Below are 23380 nucleotides of genomic sequence, written 5' to 3'. Positions count from 1 at the left end.
TTTTTTTTGTACAATTTTCATATTATAGCACAGGACCAGCTGGCCAGTCTGCGCTCCACAAACTGTGAGTTATTTTATTATATTTATTATATGTTTGTTACAATTATTGTTATATTCTGCCGTGCCAGAAGGGCGCATGGTAGGTACTAAATATTCTGCTAGGTCATAAGGACCGCATATTATCATTATTTTTATATTTTGTTAACTGCAATTTAACAAAACATTATATTTATATCTTGTTTGGTCATAAGGGCCGAACGTTATTTTGCACGCATTATTTTATATATTATTGCTATTCTGTTGAGCCAGAAGGGCTAATCTTTTATATTTTCACGTAGCTCTAATAGCTACAGTGAATTATATTATATTTTTATATCTATTATATTGCTGTGAATTTTATAATATATTTGTATCATTATTATTTAAATTTTGTATTATACAGCAACAGCAAATTATTACCAGAAACCGTGTTACCATTTTATTATTATTGTCTTATTGTACACACACCCACATATATACACACATAACACACAAATAATACACATAAATACACTACACGCATTACGTAGCTCGACAGTATTTGCCCGGCAATCCCGACCACTGCTGTTCGAGCTATTACACCACTACACACCCAGCTGGTCCTCATATTTTCAAGAACTGTCCTAGGTGTTAGTGGTCAACAATTAGGTGTCCGGTGTGCGCATATTATTATTTTATGCTATCGGCCCGTCCACTAACTATTATGATAATACTTATTAATAAAGCAGGTATTAATAATAATGACTATTTACGATGAATCAATTTTAAATAAAAATAAAAATATAAACATACCTCTGTATTAATTGTGACGTTTGGTTGATAAATACTGTGTAAAAATTTTGCCATGGGTTCGTAAAAAATCCAATTAGGTTTAAATACGTTATTTGCCGCGGAGCCCGTTCTCATACTATCCTTCACTTTGTGGGATAGTGGTCGAAAAGATGCCATCAGTGAATCTTTTTTTTTTTTTAGATCTTGGATTGAACAGTTTACACTTAGTTGATCTTTTATCCTGTTCCAAGCATCACTAACAGCGTTCCTATTTTTGTGTAAAGGATCTTTAGGATTCCATATTAATGCTTCTTTTTCATAAAGATTTAAAAATTCCATTGTATTTTCATTTGTCCATTCCATTTTTAAAAAAATACACACCGAAAATATACTATGAATAATTAATGAGTAAACTGAATATTTATGAATTAAATTATTAAAATATTAATTTAATAAAGGCAATATAGTCACCGAAAATGCGTACACTAAATGAATTGCACATAAATTACCACGTTGCAGACTTCCAACAAACTAAACTAGTGAGTGGCGGGAGTACCGAGCCAGGACGAGTCGTGTGGGAAACTCCACGATTACCGAAATATCGAGACGCGATTATTTATAATTCCTTTGACTCGTGTCACATTTACCGACAATCAACGGGAAACCGCGAGTGACTCGGCGAGTAAAAATAATCGTCGTGCTTTACGATTAAACATCTCCTACACGACTCGCAAAGTAGTACGATTGACGAATATTCGCCGATTACACGAGTCGTGTGGGACCGGCTTTATATCTTGTATAGAACTATTAAAATATTACACTATAATAGAATATTACGTAATAAAGTACAATAAGTATTTCTGTATATATACCTAGCAGCTACCTGTTATACTGTCGGCTTTCAATGTTTAATTGTATTAAACAAAATAACAGGTTTTTAATTTGGTTACAATTTTGTAAGGCTCTTATCAAATTTATAATACTAATTAATATTTAGCTAGGTATTTTGGTAATAATAATTTATTATCTTAATAATTATAAATCAATAATGATTCTTAATTTACTAATAATTAATTGTTCGTAACATTAATTATTTATAATTGGGGTTAGCTTTGTGAAATTGTCTGTAATATTTATTATTGGTCACTCCAATGACTGAGATGAAACTAGGTGGGTAGGTACTAAAGTACTCGACAGTAGACGCGTAGTGACTACGGAATTAGATATATTTTTTTAAGACTTTCTACGGTTCATTATCTTTTTTCATCAATCGAATTAGCAATATGTATAAGAAAAATAACTAAATAACTCAAGAAGGATTTTTACTTGATATTTATTTAAGTGTTTGATTAAATAAATATAAAATGAAGTATTATTTTATATTATGTGCATAGATAACAAAGTATACTGTACAAGCAAATCCTTATTCCCTATTATAAACTATATTATCCTTGTATAAAATGTGTAATAACTATAAAACTACTCATTCGAATTTTGATTTCGATACAATATCAAAATTCTCAAAAATGTTATCCGCTAAATAATTTACAGCAAAAAAATTATGGTTCCCATTTGAAAAAGAAATGTTTGTATCGCCACTGGACACTCCTTAAGTGGTACAAAAAATTTCAAAAAAATGATAATATGGTCTTTGAGTATATTTAAAGATTTCAAAAACCAGATTTTGAAAATCTTCATTATTAAAGAAAAAAAGGGGGATGAGCATACTTCTATGATCATCCGGTATATATATATAACAATATAAAAGAATTCTGTGTGCGTGAGATTTCGAAATTTTTTGAACAATATAACGATTTATTTTACGATAGATATAATATAACAATATATTATGTCAGTACATATATATATATGTATAGGCATTTCCGACCCTTCACGGACGAGGAAATAATCGTGTGTTTTGTGTGTGCGTGTGGGATGGCTGTAGCGTGGGTGGGTGGGTCGAAACGATTTTCTGACGTTACGGATTTTTGGGAACAAATAGTGTTTATACGACCGATATAATATAATAGTATATAATGACAGTACCATATATGGACATATCGACCCTTCACGACGGTAGTCCGGAAATATAATATTGCACATTGTATCATATTTCATAAAAATACTGCGTAGTTTGACGATACTACGCAGTTGTTTCGTATAGAGACTACGTAGTACTTACGACGATCATAACAACGGTCTTATACTACGCTTTCGCAGTTGTTAAGCCATTTCCTCAATTGTTGTATGAAGCCTTCATAATGAAGGAATTGTTATGACAAGGCCTTTGTAAATGTATTGTTACTTCACAGAATTTTAGGTCTCCTTAATAATATCACTATTCTTTAATTCCCCATTATTATAATTCTTATTACGTAGTAGGTTAGTTTGTGTACTTATTATTATATTACGAACGCGCGCTTTAAGCAATATAATAAATTTTAAACAACAACAATATTATGCAACACACATCCCCCGTTCCCCCGTTTCATGGCAGTGCTAGAGCAACTTGACTCACCGATCCATGGCGTCCACCGCCGTCTCGTCGTCGTTGTCAACATTTTCCCACAGCAGTTCAAGATGGACTCCAAAATTTATAATATTGTACCAAAGTTCTTGTTTAACCGAAACTAATCTGCCACAATATTCAAACACCTCGATACAACGGCCCGACGGACCGAACGCCGCTGCGGACCAACGACTTCTTCTTTCTTCTTTCCGCGAAATCTGACTCTTCATGTCACGTAAGTCTGACCCCAATACAGGAACGTCGCCAAGGGGGGGCCTAAGGGAGCCTGGCCCCCCAAGAAAAGTCAGTGTCCCCGAACTGGCTCCCTTGATTTTTATTTTTAAATATTATATACTAAACTGGCTAAATCCTGAATGTACGAGTCTATTATACGGTACTCCATACAGTTAACGATCGTAAAACAAAAATTGAATCCTGAGATTTTATTTCACAAGCAGTATTCGTCACTCGACAATTTGAGATAATGAGATAAGACAATAATACTAACCTCAGAAACCAGGAATTCTAAATACGGGTCTCGAACGCACATTTGATAAACACAATTACAGACAAACCTAACAAAATTAAAATTAACAACCTATCCATGTGATACCTAAGTAATGATTTAGATGAATTTACTGAAAGATTTACAGCGAACCATAAAAATAGACGACTTGTCCTTATATAGTTGTTTAAGATATATATTGTATACCTATATTAATATATGATAAAAATGCTGACAAAAAACAGAAAGGGGCCAAAAAATGTTGGTCCCCTTATAGAAAAATGTCTGGTTACGTTTCTGACCCACTATCTAGTGCACACACATAACTACCTCGCAGTCTTCACATTGATGTCCGACTTGTACACATCGGTCATTTTGTTTTTTCAATGTTGTCTATTCCAACCATGATAGGCTGAGATGATCCCGTGGGCCCGTGGCTGTCGAATATAGCTAACAATTCAATAATCCAATAATCTCAAACCGACATGTGTCGTTTTTATAACATTTAATACTTTCTCATGTCCTCCCTTTTTACTCATCATAAAGAGCTTTGCTCATTGGCTTAAATTAATCAAGCTGCAATAAATATATTTATTTTGATAAAAAAAAAAATAGAGACACGTATAATGTATTTGAACAAAAAAACGACAAAAACATTTTCAAAACGGTAGGTACAGTAAAATGTGCAGAATGAAATAAGCAGTACCTTTATTGTACACTCTGTAGATATTATGAATATGTGTGTCTTTTGTGTACCCGTGTCATATTTCGATACGTTTAAATACGCTTGGAATTTTCAGGAAGGTACAATGAAAGATTAAAATATTTTACACAACCAATATAATACAATAATATAATATAATGCCGGTATATATATGGACATTTCCGACCCCTCGCGACAGCTGCAGTCCAGGAATATAATGTTGCCCATTGTATAATGGGTATTTCATAAAAAATACTGCGTAGTTTGACGATACTACGCAGTTGTTTTATATAGAAACTGCGTAGTACGACGATTTAACAATGATTATATACATTTTATACAATAGTTGAACCCGTCCCACCGTTTGCTAATCAATATTTAAATCACTATTTAAATTTGCATTATGCCAAAGGAATTGATGAAGTTTTATAATTGAACGAGTTCGAGCGCTGCTAAATTAAGAACTTGAACATTTGGTACATGCTACTAGATATAATAGGTACATTGTGAGGTACCTCAACTTACTTGGTATGTACTACGACGTGACAGGTATTCGTGTGATCAAACCAGGTTTGCTTGACAACTTTCCTTCAACATTTTCAACCAATAAGTAATAGGAATAACTTATATCGTATCTTTCAAATTTTCAACACGATATCTAGCTCCACAGCTAGACGAAAACTGTTTATTTTATGTCACTAATTTATTTATTATTATTAAAATCATTACCAGGATATTTTTCAGTTTATACTTAACCAATATGAGCAATAATTGATATGTTCGGTATTTCTCCTTTGTTACAACTTCTAGGTGTTTAAGAAAAAGTTAGTGGGATTTACCCTTCTGGTAACATGATACAAATTATAATAATAATCAACTACACAGTATGTTTTAAACATTATAATATCTTCTAATATATAAATGTGAAAATGAAAATCTTTGTGTGATATGTCCTCAGAAATTACTCAACCGATCGTTATGAACACTTCAGTTTTTAAAGTAAATTATTGGATCATAGACACACTAGTGTAGTATATTTAGTAAAATAAATTAAATAAAAACCTTGCTGGCTCAGCTTGTACATACATAAAAGAATAGGCCTTTTTTATGTATCATTTTAGTGACGACACTATAACAAGAATTATAACAAATACCTTCCTAAGTGTCATCACGTCGCCCAATTTTCAAAATTTCGATTTTTTACGTAAAAATTGTATATTCGGATTATCAGGAACGTATAATAAAAGATTAAAAGACTTACACATGTTAGGTAATTTCCGACTCTTCGCTACTGCAGACCAACAATATGATGTTGCGCATTGTAGAATATTTCATAAAACTACTGCGTAGTTCGTAGATACTACGTAGTTGTTTTATATAGAAACCACGTAGTATATACGACGATATATACGGAAAAATAATAATAATAATCAACTGCGCAATATGTTTTAATATTATATATATATTATAGATATGGGTATTGTGTGTGTGTGACGTTTCGGATTTTGGGAACGATGGGAAAGATTTATTTCAAGATGGATATAATATAATAATATAAATATATAATGCCGGTACCATATATGGACATTTCTGACCCTTCGCGGCAGCAGTCCAGTGATATAATGTGTGTTTTATGTGTATGTGTGTTTGTGTGTGTGTGTGTGTGTGTGTGTGTGTGTGTGTGTGTGTGTGTGTGTGTGTGTGTGTGTGTGGAGGTTATGCGTACCTTTGTCATAAATCGAAACGATATTCTGGAACATTTTACGGATTTTTGGGGACAAATAGTGAGTACACAACCGATATAATATAATAGTATATAATGACGGTACCATATATGGTCATATCGGCCCTTCACTACGGCAGTCCGACAAAATAATCTTGTGTTGTAGAATATTTCGTAAATCTAATGCGTAGTATCGTGGTACAACCTATGCAGTGGATTAATAAATAAACTACTTAATACGATGATATAACTACAACGGTCTACCAAGGAAAATAATGTAGTATATTATATAAATGTACAATTATGAATTCTAATTAATTTTACTACTTCCAGAGATAATATATACATTGATGGATCATCCCTATACCTAAGATACATGTTATATTTTTCAGGTTTAATTTATGGGTAGGTACAAATGTGTTTATTTGTTCCAGTTGCAGACGCAGTGTACCTGTATTCATAACTAAACAAAATTGATGGTTGTTTTTGATGAAAATTTTTATACAAGAAAAATACTAATAGGTAATTGGAAGGTAAAATTTACAATAAAATGAACCCGGATTGTTTAGCTGATTTCGTAATGAAGATCTGAAGTTTGCGTTATTATTTGTTCCTAATAGTTAACTAGAAGTTTTTTCAACTTGAGTATTAAACTAACGAGAAAACGTCTCCACCCGTAGTAAGTACCTACCAATCAGTGCCATAGACAGGAATTTAATGTGGGATTTAATTTACCAGCCTTAGTTTCCTTAGACTAGTCCAAGCCTGCCTTGAACGGCTCTTCCGAGCCTGCCAAAAAATTGTTGAGCCCGAAATATTGTCCCTCTCCATACTTATTCTATAATCTATCAGTGGTACCTACAATCAATCAGTGGTATCAGCACTAATTAAAATGTTGAAAATAAATACATTTATTTAAGAATTTATATTAAATTAAACTATAATGTATCAAGATTCTTAATGTATTATTTCCATAATAAATTCTATAAAAATATTCAGTTAGTGTACTGAACAATAATCATATTTACTGTTCTTTTATTTTCTTACATTATTTGAACTATAAATCCCTGATTAATAGTTTAGATCTGATCAAAAATATATTCATCCTAACTCTAAAACTAAACTAACACAATAAACCTATTAATTTTGTAGATGTAAATAGTAAATAGGTGATTGGACGAACAAAACTCACGTCTAGCATCTTTAAATATGACATACTAACTGACAATTTAACGAAGACAGTGGATGGATACAATAAGAGCTGTATTGCTATAATAATAACTGTATATAATACATGGATATAAGACAATAATATTAATATATAATGCCGGTACCATGTATGGAGATTTCTGACACATCGTGGCAGTAGTTAGGTGAAATAATGTGTGTGGGTGTGTGTGTGTGGGATTGGAGGTGGGTGGGTCGAAATGATTTTCTGACGTTACAGATTTTTTGGAACAACCAGTGGGTACACAATAACCCCTGGAGCAATTTTTCCTAACAGGGACCCATTTCAGACAATTTTCGGGGGCCCGGGGCAAAGCAGTGATGACCTTAAATTATTGATTTGCTTGACATTTGATCCAGTAAATCATATCCGGCCACAAATGATCCGCGTCACTAGACCCAGTAGACCCCAATATACTGTACTCATAATAACCGAGTTAAAAATGTACGGTATTTTTAAACCACGTATGATGCATTTTGTATTATGATGAAATTAAAATATCAATATAAGTAGTATTATGATAGCAATTTAATTAGATATATACTTATATGATAAAATATTCAATAATTAAAAATTATTTTTCAAAATATTCACAGTAAAAATTTAATTGTTTTTCTATGTTAAATATACTATATAAAATCAAAATGATGAGTATTAAAATATAATGATAAAAATATGTGTTAAAATAAATAATTGTATGTTAAAAATAATTGTTGTTCGATGATAAATATATAGTATTTAATGATTAAAAATTAAAATCATGGCAGTACATTTTAGGTAATTTTTATATCACCTCATTTGTAATTTAATGTTTATATTTTCTATTCGCTGGTCCAAATCTTTATATATTTACATCGAGTTGGAAATATTTAAATTCAATTTTCTCAATTTCATTATTATATACATTTATTTAGTAAATTTGATAAATCAGGAATTATCAAACCGTTAAAGTGCCTAACATTAATTAGTAGATTTTCTTTTGTCACTCGTGTTTTCTGAATTATTCTTGATTGTGCTCTAGTTGTAGGTATTTAATTGTCATATTACAGGAACAAACACATCTTTGAGTTATTCACCTGGTCCGTAGTTGAGTGGTGGGTATAGTGGCCTTTTAACACAAGTATTATATTAGTTTTTATAAAACAGACAAAATAGACTGTGAAACGCTTTCATATTTATTAAAACTTTACAATCTGTGGACTTATAAATTGAAAATATGAGAGGACAATAATACGACAGTGCTGTTACAATGCTTGGTACTTTTTCTAGTAGCTAAACAAATACAGTATAAAAATAAACTAGTTTTTATTAAATGTCCATTGTTATGCACATACACTTAATTTTTGGGTAGATATTTTTGTGGAAAAATAGATAAAATTTGAAACATTTTTGGTACATTAAATAAAATGTATATGTTACGGGCAATGTGGTATACCGGGCAATGTACACATTCAATCCAGTCAACGGGGTCCTGGCCGAACAATGTAAACTCACATTTTTTTTAACCAACTAATATTATTTGTTATTATTATTAATTTAATTCATATACCATAATATTACAAATATTGTGAGGGGATAACAAAAAAAAAAACTAACCAGTATCATAATTTCATTTTTAAATTAAATTATAATTTTATTATTACCTATTTATTTGAACAAGATTTATAGCACTTGGAATTACATAGTATGTCTGCTTTTCTACACTTGATTTTTAAATAAGCAGTGCGATAAGCAACAAAAATAAGTTTGTACACAGTGTTTCAAAAAATTCATAGTTTTTTGTATTATGATACATGAATACAATTAATACTATATATAGGTAATAATAATAAAAAATAATATTAGTTGGTTAAAAAAAAAATTCGTGGTTTACATTGCTCGTAACATATACATTATATTAGTTGTTTAGTGGGCGGGAGTATTGGTCGGTGAAAGCCTGTTATATCACTTATATTTATACACAGCCGGTGGAGGGGACGACCATCACTACTACCGCCCCCGGCAAAGAGGCGGCTTATAAAAGAGCACGCCGAGGGTGTCTCGCTACCACTGTGCGATCCGTGTACCGACTTCTTATCGTTCACTAGTTTACCTGTCTCGTTTCTCTGGCAGTTCCAGATACCTAATTTAATATTTCTCCAACGGTTTATTTACTTAGTAAATTTTCTTCGTTTTCTTGATTGTCTCCTGCATTTACATTTAAAATACCACAATGACGTCCATGGTAGCAATGACTATGACGATTATCGCTATTTTCGCTGTTTCCAGTAACGCAGCCAGCATCGGGCTATCTGATGAGAATCTTAACACTCGTAAGTATCGACATAAATGTTCTTATTTCATTCTTTGTTTAATTAAATTTATTTCACACAGTGTGTTAGTTATTATCTTTCATGTAGTCATTCTCAATTTTTTTGATTTCTGTTATATGTTATTTTTATTTTAAATTTAAATTCTCAATCATTATAATTATTTCGCTATTTACGCGTTTTATTATTTTGTATTAATTTTATACTCAATTATATCATTATTATTATTAATTCGCTGTTTATAACTATTATAAACACTAAACCTATAATATTTGTCTCGATGTATTACGTGTTACAGTCTTTCCATCCAACTATGGTATATGCCCCACAATTGAAACAGCAGATGTTAATGTCATATTTAATGTTTCGGATTCGTCAACAGTTAAAAGTAGTGCTTCCTTCAACTTCAAACCTCATGACGAAACTCTCTTGTTAAAATCATTCAGATTGAAGTTCAACCGTTTGAATAACGGTAAGCTACGTTCCTCAGGTATGTGTAATACATTTTAAATACATTATATTATACAATTTCATAAATTTCGTTACAAAAATTACGTATAGCATAAAAATTGATAAAATTAAAAAGGTTTTTTTAAACTTTATTTATTGATTTATTTTGGACAAAAAGTCCAATATTTTGACATGTATAATTTGCTCGCATAATACAATAATGACAATTAATATAATATTTTATTATATAATATATGTTATAGTTTAATAAATCTTAACAGGTAAATAGATATTCATGTGTATGTAGGTATTATAAACTATAGTAAGAATAGTATACCTATAGGCTATAAGTAGGTACCATAAAATGCTGTGTGAAATTGAATAACAATAATTTATAAAAAAAAAAACAATCATTTTTATTCTAATAATTTCTTGTTTTGATAAAGAAAAATCAAAATATTAACATTCTCCGACAGCATAAAGCTTCTTTTTGATGAAACTATATTACCTGCTGTAGAAAAACATCTTTCCAAACTTACTGATATTGCTGGTATTGTGAAATATTTTAATATCAACTTAGCTATATCTGGATATTTATGTTCCTGTGTTTTCCACCATTCGAATGGACCAAAGTCAATTCTTAATTGTGTTTCTCCTAGGTAGCCTTGAAATCAGTTGAAACTGATCAGCTATGTCATTCTCATTAAGATTTTCATTACAATATAAAAATTTGAGATCGCTATTACCGAACGATGTATGTTGTTGTGGCTGTTGCTGATGAACAACAACATCATTTAATACATTTTGAACATAATAACGAACTTCTCTAACATGAATCTCAATGATTCATGTTCCAGATACTCAAACCTAGGATCTAAAGAACTTGAAATATGACTTACAGAAATTAGTTATATTAATTAGCCAGTCTCGTCATTTTACGATAGTATTGTTTATGAAACTTATATTTTTAGAATATTAGGTATAAATATTTTTTGGTCTTCAGTTTTTCACGGAAATTATTAACTTATCTTTTTTCAATATTTTATTAAAATTTAATGAGTTAAATAAATATTAGGGTATAAGCACACACGAAGAAAATATCAGTGATTTACTAATTAATTACACTGGAATTTAAATCACGAATTTTTAGTAACTTAAGTACACGTGAACAAAAAACACGTGATTGTATAAATTCAGATTCACGTTCCAATTTGAGATCTCTAATTTAAAACAATTGTATACGAAAAATGATTCTAAGTGAACACAGTCCGTCGGACTTAAATATTACTAATTATATTTTATGATATTATCATTGGGATTAAAGTGATTAATTTTACTATTAAACCTTATTAGTACTACAGTAGATAACATTCGTTTAAATAAATCCAATATACAATAATGAACTCCCAAAATCTCAAGTATACATGAATATTTTTGAATTACCACAAAGAAACTAAAATCAATATCCTGGATCTTAACATGTAATTTTGTTCATATTTGAACTTAAAATGCCTATTGAAATTAACTGTGTTTATAAATATTTTTTGACTTTTTAGTTACAGTTAGAACGTTTTATAATTTTTTAATACAAAATAATTTTGAAAGTGTTCAAGATTGTAATATATTTTGACCGGATTTGAACTTTTAAAATGTTTAATACTTATAGGAAAATCGTGCCCACTAATCTTTAATATTCCCCAATTGCTATGTAACTAGCTACAATAAAACTTGTATTTTCAATATTAAAAACCTTTTCATTATTGGAAAAAAATTTCAAATGTCTATAAAAATTTCAAACATTGTCTATATTATATTGAACATTTCTTAATGTGAAGAAAATAATAAAATAATAAATATTTGATTAATATTTTAAGTACTCTGGATTGTTAGGTTTTGAATTACTTACAAGAAAATAGGAAATGGTAGTATGAGCAACTTTATTAATTTACGCACGAACATTTGATTTCTTACTTCAAATTAGTTATAAATAAAAATTTTTTTTATGAATTTCCAACTAGAAATAATTTGCCAATTTTCGTGACCTTACCGAATTTTGTCAAAATGCTTCAGACGCTCATTAAAAATATTTAGTAGTTACGATATAACAACGACGCATGAAGGACGTCGTATTATATTTTCAAGTTTTTTAACAAAACTAAGAAAGCTCGAAATTCTCTTATGCCTTTAAAAAATAAAAATGGGTTGGAATGTTCCGAAATAATTTTGGTGCTCTTATATTTAACATTCAATTAAAATTCCATGTACTTATATCTACAGGTATTTTAAATTACATCAAAAACCAAAATAAACTTTTTGAAAAACTGATTAGGTTCAAACAATTTAAAAAGCACACACACATCATTGTAAAATCAATATATGCATTACTCTTCTCATAATTTTAAATAACAGTATATGAATTGTAAATGTAATGCATATATAATTTATCTAACAACTTCCTTATAAATAAGGAAGAATGATAGTACTGAACATATTAATTCAGTATTTTTATGAAATTGATATTCATTTGATGAAATGTAAATATATTGCAACACAAAACTTTAAACATTACTACACTCACAACGATTTGCCCCTGTATCTCAGCTACCCCTTATTACAATCATACCTTCGCCACCCTACTACCTACCTCGTACTAACAGAGCACTAGTCTTGATATCAATGTTGAATCTAAATATTGGATAATAAATAATTGTCTGATGATTATTGTGATAGTGAGAATAATGCGTCATAGATACTCGTCACAATATCGACTATAATAAATAATAATGTACAAACATGATTACTACATTCATCGAACTCGTGTATTATTATTCTGTCGTTAGGTTCTGATGATACAGTTATGGAAATTTTGGTGTTTCCCTGTCTATCACCACCACTCACGTCATCAGTAGACTCCAACGATAAAAAATTGACCGTCATGCTATACGGCCGAGTCACCAAACTCATGGGCAAACAAGATATCAGATGTGCTGTAAGTATATTATAATAATATTGGGTTTTACTGACCAGAGCATCTATAAACATATTTGAACTCATTAATGATCCACTTAAATAAATCATTCCATTTTTTTCAGTTGCATCTAATTATAATGAATTTAGTCTGTAGGCATCTTCACAAAGCAGTTTAATTCGGTTAACTTCATTATATGATATAACCCTAATACGACTTAAGTATAAACATAAATGCCATATAATAAAATTGCTATAGTAGTGTGACAGACCCTGACAATATAAGTAGCCACCCGAGGTTCATTGCTCATTTGATACAGAATATATACCTTCATCGAGGTTAATGAACATGTAATTTTCTATTAGCCTTATTAATATACTTATAGATATATTAAATTGTTGGAAAAAAATAATGAATATTTACAAATAATGAATGAAATTAATAATTTTGTATTTCAAATTTTAAATTTTAAAATAATCAATAAAATACCAACCTATCTTTGGATAATTATATGATACACATATCTTAAATCTCTTTTATTATATTTATAGTAAACTATTGTATGCTATTACACTTAAAACAATTCGTATGGGTATGATAATAAATGATAAAAATGATCATCTAATTGAATACAACTTCAGAACGACAGTTTGATGTAGTTTCGAGTTAAGGACAGAATTAGCTCTCTTGACCCCAGATGTGCTTCCTAACATACCTTATAAATTTAGGTCGATTAATTTTTGTCTATCTATCTTATTTCCGCATACTCAAGATGTACCAGATGGTCAACTCTACAAAGTACCTAATGGCAGTTAGCAGTGACAAATCGTGCGATGGCTTGCCACAGATGTTGTCCAATGAACAGAGAGGTTTAGTCAACTGGTTGCTGCCAAAGGATGAATCCAAAATCAATCTGAGACCCACACGCTCGGCATCGGATACCAAAAACAGCATTAAAAACTTCTCTGGCTCCAGATTTTTCTGGCGAACAGGCTAATAAGTTCTATATTTTTACATACAAAATTACGCCCTGATTCTAATTTTTACATCATTAACTTTTAAAAAACAAACAATCTTGTATTTAATTTAATTTAATTTAAAATAAGTGATCAGTGGTACTTTGCTTTTCATTATCATTATAATTTTCAATCATTGTATTTATAAAATGGTAAAACTTAATAAAGAAATATTTACGCTAAGACTTAGTTTACGCTTAGTATTTGAAGTTATAGAGTTATTATCAATTTTGATTAAAAACATTTTATGTCTATGTACAATTCTATAAAATGGAACGTTTAGGAATGCCTTAAAATTAAACACAATTCATAACACACTGTGTATGTATGTATTTGTAAGTGTGTTTGTGTGTGTGAACACAAACCTAATTATAAAAAGACTAACAAATGTGAACTCTAACGTAAGGTAAATGAAAATGAATAATATACTAAGGACATATTGGCCTGAAAACTGTTTTCTTATACCTTGTAAATTCTAAGTAAATTGAATTAAGGTACAATTATTTTGTAACAATAATTTATTTACTAGTCGAGAAATTATATACTTTATATAAAGCGGCACACGACATAAAGTTAACAAAATCAACAAATGGCTTGAAAAATTCATGATAATTTAAAATATTTTAAAAGACATTTTTACTCAACATTATTTCTTGAAAAATGAATAAATAATTGAAACGAAATAAAAATTGACTGATATCGGAATGATAAAAATTGTCTTTAATTTTATAACCAGAATCTATAAACACAAATCACCTTTACGATAACTAGTTGATTCTTCGTTCTCAATATAGCGTGTATATAAGGTAAATTTATGTCAAATTTATGTATATGTTATTGTGAATATCAGTAATTGGTGAGTGCTGACAATCACTTAGTGAATGTCGACATTCACCTACTAAATTGCTGAAAGTTGAAAAATATAAATAATATAAAATGTACTAGTAGATGTTGACATTTACATCAGGATTTTGATTAATTTTGACATAGGTTACGTTTTGCAATTACATCTTATATACCATTGCCCACCGGTTGATGAATTTGATGCAAAAGCTTGGCTTAAGAAAATTTTTTGTTCCATATGTAGATCAGTGATTGATATTAAATTTTCTTTCCATTCTGAAAACTAGTTTCTAGTGTATAATTTATTTATAACACCATTTTTGGTAGCTAATATGTAAGATACTAAATTATTAAATTTATTATAAAATACTTCAAGTATGTTTTCCATTAAAAAAAATATTTTGGTTATTGTGCAAATCACTATTCTACTATAACCCTATAACTACGTTGAATGACAATATCATACAAAATGTTAATGTGGCAGCAAATAGCATGGTGGTTATCCAAATATAATAAGTCACAGTGTAAAATAATTAAACATTTTATTGAAATCATCAACTTGTATGTACAATACCTTCTATATTAGTTAAAAGGTAGGTACTAGAATATTAGATAAGATCAGATTAAATAACATCGGCTTACCAACATTCACCAATATCGTTATATAAATGTCGACATTCGCTAGTAAATGCTTACAAACAGTACAAATTTAATTAATATGCCAACATTCACCAATGACTTTGGTGTATGACGATATTAAACGGTGACTGTCTGAACTCATCATTTGTGGACTTTCGTAGTAACATATATAATATCTATACGCAAGTAGTGCAATTACGCAGCAGAATTCGAAACTGTACATTTATATAATATACTATATTATTTTCCTCGATAGACCGTCGAAGTTATATCGTCGTATAAAGTAGTTTATTTATCCACTACATAGGAACTGCCGTCGTGAAGGGTCGATATGTCCATATATGGTAGGTACCGTCATTATATACTATTTTATTGTATCGGTTGTGTACTCACTATTTGTTTCCAAAAATCCGTAACGTCAGAAAATCGTTTCGATTTATGACAAAGGTACGCAAAACCCATCCACACACACACAGACTTCGTCCGCACAATTTATAAAAACAAAGTCCGCATTTAGGGGGTTATGCACAGAATATTATAGAAAAAATATAGATAATATTATAGACGCGAGAGAGTTTTTACAAGCTTCAAAGCCCGGAATGTTTGAAATAATAAATAACATAGTTAAGCAGACTTCAATAAAATACAATATAAAATTAGAGGCGACATATATTTTACCAAACACTGATAGTAAACAAAACAGAGCGTTTAAAACTCAATCGAGGTCTGTATTTGAATCAGACGATTTAAACCAACTGTTGGAAGAAGATTTTCTAAAGATACTTCAAGAAAAAGAAGAAATGGTTTTAAAAGGTAGCGGTTATTCTTTATTTAGTATTGACGGAATAATATTGAACGTTAATATTTATAAACCTTTGGGGGGTTCCTCATATATACCACTGCCCGCTAGTATACATTCAAAAAAATCAACTATCAACGTTCAAAATGATGATGAAAAATGTTTCAAGTATAGCATCTTAGCTAATTTAGTCAACCCGATTCATGCGGAAAGAGTAGGATTGAATTACACTGAAGTAGAGGCTAGTTATGATTTTTCAACTTTGTGTTTCCCTGTTCCGTTAAAAGATGTTGAAAAATTTGAAAAATTAAATCCGGGGGTGTCAGTCAATATTTATGGTTTAAAACGGGGGAGGTGTGAATATAAAAATAATCTCAAGAAAATGTCAAAAAAAACAAATCTTAATAATTCAAATTTAAATTCGTATGTAGTTTACCCTTCAAAAGTTTGTGATGAAGAATTAGATGACCACCACGATCTTTTATTGTTTGGTGATGGAAACGGGAAACACCATTATTGTCGAATTACAAATTTACCAAAATTAATCGGGTCGCAGTTATCTTTGCACGGACATGCTGTGTTATTATGTAAACGATGTTTCAAATCATATTCTGGCGTTGACGCAAATAAAAGGCTTAAAGATCATAAAATTAATTGTAATAAAAATAAACTAATGAGTCCGGTATTACCAAAACCTAATACATATATGAAATTTAAAAATTGGGGACGAACACAAAAACACCCCTTCGCAATCTATGCAGATTTCGAATCAATATTAAAAAAAGAAAATGATAGCGATTATGAATCAAATACTAGTATTATTCACCATCATGACGTGATGAGTTATTGTTTTTATATTAAAGCAAGTGACGATGTATCACAAGAGTTGTTAGAACAATTTGAAATTGTCACGACTCCCGTTATATTCCGCGGAGATTCAAGTTTTGCTGTGGGTGAAGTCGCAAAAAAGTTTTTGCAAGAAATCGTACAAGTTGGATTAAAAATAGAAAAGCTATTAAATACAAACGTGCCGCTAATAATGAACGATAATGATAATAAATTACACCGTAGTATCGCTGATCGGGGGACGTGTCCACTTTGTAAGACTAAATTTATCAATAACAATTTACCTGTAAGAGACCACAATCATTTAAACGGAAAATACAGAGGGACTACATGCAGTAAATGTAATCTATTAATGGTAAAGCCTAATTTTGTACCGTGTTTTTTTCACAACCTTTCGGGTTATGACTCGCATTTCTTGGTTACGCAGCTAGGTTTTGATACCCAATCGATTAATGTAATACCGAACTCGGAAGAAAAATTGATTTAATTTACAAAATATATTACGAATAGATTTCAAATTAGATTCGTTGATACTTGTAGATTTATGGCTACTAGTTTAGAAAAACTGGCTGATAATTTAGCTCAATGTGACCCGGGTAAATTTAGAGAAATAAAAAAAATATTTAATAACATCGATATTGATCTGGTAACACGGAAAGGTATTTATCCATATGAATATACTGACAGTTGGGGGAAGTTGCAAGATAACTGCCTACCCCCCGAAAGTGAATTTTATAGTACATTAACTGAATCACACATAAATGAAGCTGATTACCAACACGCACTTCGAGTATGGAATTATTTTAATTTTAAAACTCTTGGCGAATACAGCGATTGGTATATAAAAGTCGATGTCATGCTTCTTTGCGACGTTTTTGAAAATTTTAGAGATTTATGCATAAACACCTACGGATTAGACCCTAATTATTATTATACTGCACCTGGGATGTCGTTTGACTGTATGCTTCGACATACTGAGGTCGAACTTGAACTTTTGTGTGATTACGACCAAATATTGATGATTGAGGCTGGAATTCGAGGCGGACTTACACAGGTGAGTATGCAATATGCGTGTGCTAATAATAAAGAGGTTCCTGAATATGACCCGTCAAAACCTGATTCGTGGATTGTGTACTTGGACGCTACGAATCTGTATGTATTATACCTTTCACATAAAAATGAATGAATAGTTATTGTATTTAATTTGACAGGTATGGTTGGGCAATGTCAAAAGACATGCCTAAAGGTGGATTTCAATGGTATAACGAAGATTTAAGCAATGAATATATTTTAAAATTATTGGAAAACACTAACGATACATCGGGGGTAGGTTATGCGTTGGAGGTAGATATATCATACCCCATGTCGTTACATAACCTCCACAATGAATTACTTTACCTTCCAGAGAAGATAGCCACCACTGGATCAAAAATAAAAAAACTCATTGCCAATAATTTACAAACTAAAAAAAAATATGTTATACATTATATGGCTTTGAAACAAGCTTTAAAAGCAGGATTGGTTTTGGAAAAAGTAATAAAATTGTACATACTAATTATTACTTGTAGTATATTATGATTATTAAATATATTTTTTTTATTCAGGTTCACAGAGTTTTAAAATTTGATCAATCTCCATGGCTTGAAAAGTATATACGATTAAACACAAATATGAGGAAAAATGCAATGAACGATTTTGAAAGAGAGTTTTTCAAACTTATGAACAATGCAGTATTTGGTATGTTTATTTAATTAAAATAACTATATTAGCTTAAACGTGATTAAAACTATCCTTACTTGCAGGAAAAACGTTGGAAAATGTGAGAAATCGAATAAGAATGATGCTGGTGTGTAATGAAAAAAAGTGTTTAAAGTTAATTAACTTAAATACTTTCAAGGACATTACCATATATAGCGAAAACCTGGTCGCCATACATTTAAACGATGATTTATTAAAATTTGATAAACCAATATATGTTGGATTTTCTATTTTGGACATATCAAAAACTTTAATTTATGATTTCCACTACGAATCAATGGTAAAAACTTATGGTGACAATATTCAACTGATGTACACGGATACAGGTATTTATAGACATTATAATTTATTATATTGTAATAACTTATCTAATCAATTTTTTTATTTCAGATTCATTGATTTACAATATAAAAAGTGAAGACTACTACAATGATCTGCTGAACAACCCTGATTTATTACAACGCATGGATACTTCAAACTTTTCATCAGATCATCCGTGCTATTGTATCGAGAGAAAAAAACTTCCTGGGACCTTTACTGATGAATGTAAAGGGGTAGCTATTAGGGAATTTATAGCTCTAAGAGCTAAATCTTATGCATATAATTTAGCTGGTGATGAAAAAATTATAGCCAAAGGTATAAGTGGTCATGTTGTGAAAAACCATTTGAGTATTGCAGATCACAAAAAATGTTTGTTTTGGGACAGTCCAATGATCGACGAGCAAAGTGCACGATCTATGGCAATCAACCAATCTGTGTTATTTAAATCGATTGGACACACATCATCATCGAATGAATATACACCGTTTAGAGTAAACAATTCATTTAGATCGTACAAACATCAGATGAAAACAATTTCAACAGTTAAATTAGCGTTAAACCGATCGGACGATAAGAGACATGTGCTCGACGACCAAATTCATACCTTAGCTCATGGTCATTATCGTATAGAGTAAGATAGATCATTAAAAAATACATTTTATTTTATTTTACTTATATTATTTTTGAACTTTATAGGGAAGATAAAGAACTTGAGCGGGTGGAAGCAGAGATGATTGCAATGATGGAGGACGGTGGATATTAAGTTATAATATATTAATTATAACGTCAATATTTGTTTTTATATTTTTGATAATTATTTTTACTGCATGTTGATTAAATTATTATTATTATTATCTATCTAAATAACCTGAAAATAACCTGAAAATACTCTGTAAACACTTCATATCTGTAAATACTTTATATAATAATTTCTGTAAATATCATGTTTATATAATTTTTTTAGAATGATGTTAGTCATAATCAAGGTTTTTTTTTTTTTTTTTTCCATTTCAGATCGAAGATACTCAATATTAGTTAATATTTAATTTCAAATTTTTGTAAAGGTTACCATCTATATAATATGTTGACAATGTTAACATATAAATAAAAAAAAACTGATAAAATATAGTAGCATCAATTTTTATTTAATATTCTGTATACAATCACATTTTTAGGAATTATTTATAAACCATTTTCTTATAGCAAATACTTTATAGAATGTACATTGTTTNAGTATAAACATAAATGCCATATAATAAAATTGCTATAGTAGTGTGACAGACCCTGACAATATAAGTAGCCACCCGAGGTTCATTGCTCATTTGATACAGAATATATACCTTCATCGAGGTTAATGAACATGTAATTTTCTATTAGCCTTATTAATATACTTATAGATATATTAAATTGTTGGAAAAAAATAATGAATATTTACAAATAATGAATGAAATTAATAATTTTGTATTTCAAATTTTAAATTTTAAAATAATCAATAAAATACCAACCTATCTTTGGATAATTATATGATACACATATCTTAAATCTCTTTTATTATATTTATAGTAAACTATTGTATGCTATTACACTTAAAACAATTCGTATGGGTATGATAATAAATGATAAAAATGATCATCTAATTGAATACAACTTCAGAACGACAGTTTGATGTAGTTTCGAGTTAAGGACAGAATTAGCTCTCTTGACCCCAGATGTGCTTCCTAACATACCTTATAAATTTAGGTCGATTAATTTTTGTCTATCTATCTTATTTCCGCATACTCAAGATGTACCAGATGGTCAACTCTACAAAGTACCTAATGGCAGTTAGCAGTGACAAATCGTGCGATGGCTTGCCACAGATGTTGTCCAATGAACAGAGAGGTTTAGTCAACTGGTTGCTGCCAAAGGATGAATCCAAAATCAATCTGAGACCCACACGCTCGGCATCGGATACCAAAAACAGCATTAAAAACTTCTCTGGCTCCAGATTTTTCTGGCGAACAGGCTAATAAGTTCTATATTTTTACATACAAAATTACGCCCTGATTCTAATTTTTACATCATTAACTTTTAAAAAACAAACAATCTTGTATTTAATTTAATTTAATTTAAAATAAGTGATCAGTGGTACTTTGCTTTTCATTATCATTATAATTTTCAATCATTGTATTTATAAAATGGTAAAACTTAATAAAGAAATATTTACGCTAAGACTTAGTTTACGCTTAGTATTTGAAGTTATAGAGTTATTATCAATTTTGATTAAAAACATTTTATGTCTATGTACAATTCTATAAAATGGAACGTTTAGGAATGCCTTAAAATTAAACACAATTCATAACACACTGTGTATGTATGTATTTGTAAGTGTGTTTGTGTGTGTGAACACAAACCTAATTATAAAAAGACTAACAAATGTGAACTCTAACGTAAGGTAAATGAAAATGAATAATATACTAAGGACATATTGGCCTGAAAACTGTTTTCTTATACCTTGTAAATTCTAAGTAAATTGAATTAAGGTACAATTATTTTGTAACAATAATTTATTTACTAGTCGAGAAATTATATACTTTATATAAAGCGGCACACGACATAAAGTTAACAAAATCAACAAATGGCTTGAAAAATTCATGATAATTTAAAATATTTTAAAAGACATTTTTACTCAACATTATTTCTTGAAAAATGAATAAATAATTGAAACGAAATAAAAATTGACTGATATCGGAATGATAAAAATTGTCTTTAATTTTATAACCAGAATCTATAAACACAAATCACCTTTACGATAACTAGTTGATTCTTCGTTCTCAATATAGCGTGTATATAAGGTAAATTTATGTCAAATTTATGTATATGTTATTGTGAATATCAGTAATTGGTGAGTGCTGACAATCACTTAGTGAATGTCGACATTCACCTACTAAATTGCTGAAAGTTGAAAAATATAAATAATATAAAATGTACTAGTAGATGTTGACATTTACATCAGGATTTTGATTAATTTTGACATAGGTTACGTTTTGCAATTACATCTTATATACCATTGCCCACCGGTTGATGAATTTGATGCAAAAGCTTGGCTTAAGAAAATTTTTTGTTCCATATGTAGATCAGTGATTGATATTAAATTTTCTTTCCATTCTGAAAACTAGTTTCTAGTGTATAATTTATTTATAACACCATTTTTGGTAGCTAATATGTAAGATACTAAATTATTAAATTTATTATAAAATACTTCAAGTATGTTTTCCATTAAAAAAAATATTTTGGTTATTGTGCAAATCACTATTCTACTATAACCCTATAACTACGTTGAATGACAATATCATACAAAATGTTAATGTGGCAGCAAATAGCATGGTGGTTATCCAAATATAATAAGTCACAGTGTAAAATAATTAAACATTTTATTGAAATCATCAACTTGTATGTACAATACCTTCTATATTAGTTAAAAGGTAGGTACTAGAATATTAGATAAGATCAGATTAAATAACATCGGCTTACCAACATTCACCAATATCGTTATATAAATGTCGACATTCGCTAGTAAATGCTTACAAACAGTACAAATTTAATTAATATGCCAACATTCACCAATGACTTTGGTGTATGACGATATTAAACGGTGACTGTCTGAACTCATCATTTGTGGACTTTCGTAGTAACATATATAATATCTATACGCAAGTAGTGCAATTACGCAGCAGAATTCGAAACTGTACATTTATATAATATACTATATTATTTTCCTTGATAGACCGTCGAAGTTATATCGTCGTATAAAGTAGTTTATTTATCCACTGCATAGGTAGTACCACGATACTATGCATTAGTTTTACGAAATATTCTACAATACACAGGATTATTTTCCGTTACTGCCGTCGTGAAGCGTCGACATGTCCATATATGGTAGGTACCGTCATTATATACTATTATATTGTATC

The 23380-nt window shown here is 29.8% G+C and overlaps 4 protein-coding genes across 4 annotated transcripts in view; 3 read left to right on the top strand and 1 right to left on the bottom strand.

Annotated features, from left to right (window-relative positions):
- Positions 1-1173, bottom strand: part of LOC111039949 — a 3803-nt gene extending 2630 nt beyond the window's left edge. The window contains exon 1 of the mRNA XM_022323623.1: positions 832-1173. Within this exon, the coding sequence (XP_022179315.1) occupies positions 832-1173 (342 nt within the window). The remainder of the gene's footprint in view (positions 1-831) is intronic.
- An 8200-nt stretch (positions 1174-9373) lies between these two features.
- LOC111039970 lies at positions 9374-14269 on the top strand. The gene is made up of 4 exons (XM_022323662.1): positions 9374-9790; positions 10086-10277; positions 13078-13226; positions 13978-14269. Exons 1-4 carry the CDS (start codon positions 9691-9693, stop codon positions 14200-14202), a joined length of 666 nt encoding a protein of 221 aa, XP_022179354.1. The 5' UTR covers positions 9374-9690; the 3' UTR covers positions 14203-14269.
- A 3623-nt stretch (positions 14270-17892) lies between these two features.
- LOC111039957 lies at positions 17893-20190 on the top strand. The gene is made up of 6 exons (XM_022323636.1): positions 17893-18500; positions 18560-18692; positions 18953-19085; positions 19151-19432; positions 19497-20058; positions 20124-20190. Exons 1-6 carry the CDS (start codon positions 17893-17895, stop codon positions 20188-20190), a joined length of 1785 nt encoding a protein of 594 aa, XP_022179328.1.
- A 1021-nt stretch (positions 20191-21211) lies between these two features.
- On the top strand, positions 21212-21503 carry LOC111039939. Its single transcript, XM_022323612.1, has one exon. The coding sequence runs from the start codon at positions 21212-21214 to the stop codon at positions 21434-21436; it is 225 nt and encodes a 74-aa protein (XP_022179304.1). The 3' UTR covers positions 21437-21503.
- The last annotated feature ends 1877 nt before the right edge of the window (positions 21504-23380 follow it).

This window comes from Myzus persicae, unplaced genomic scaffold, assembly GCF_001856785.1.
Source record: "Myzus persicae strain clone G006 unplaced genomic scaffold, MPER_G0061.0, whole genome shotgun sequence".
Lineage (NCBI taxonomy): Eukaryota > Metazoa > Arthropoda > Insecta > Hemiptera > Aphididae > Myzus > Myzus persicae.
This window is presented reverse-complemented; position numbering and strand designations above follow the sequence as displayed.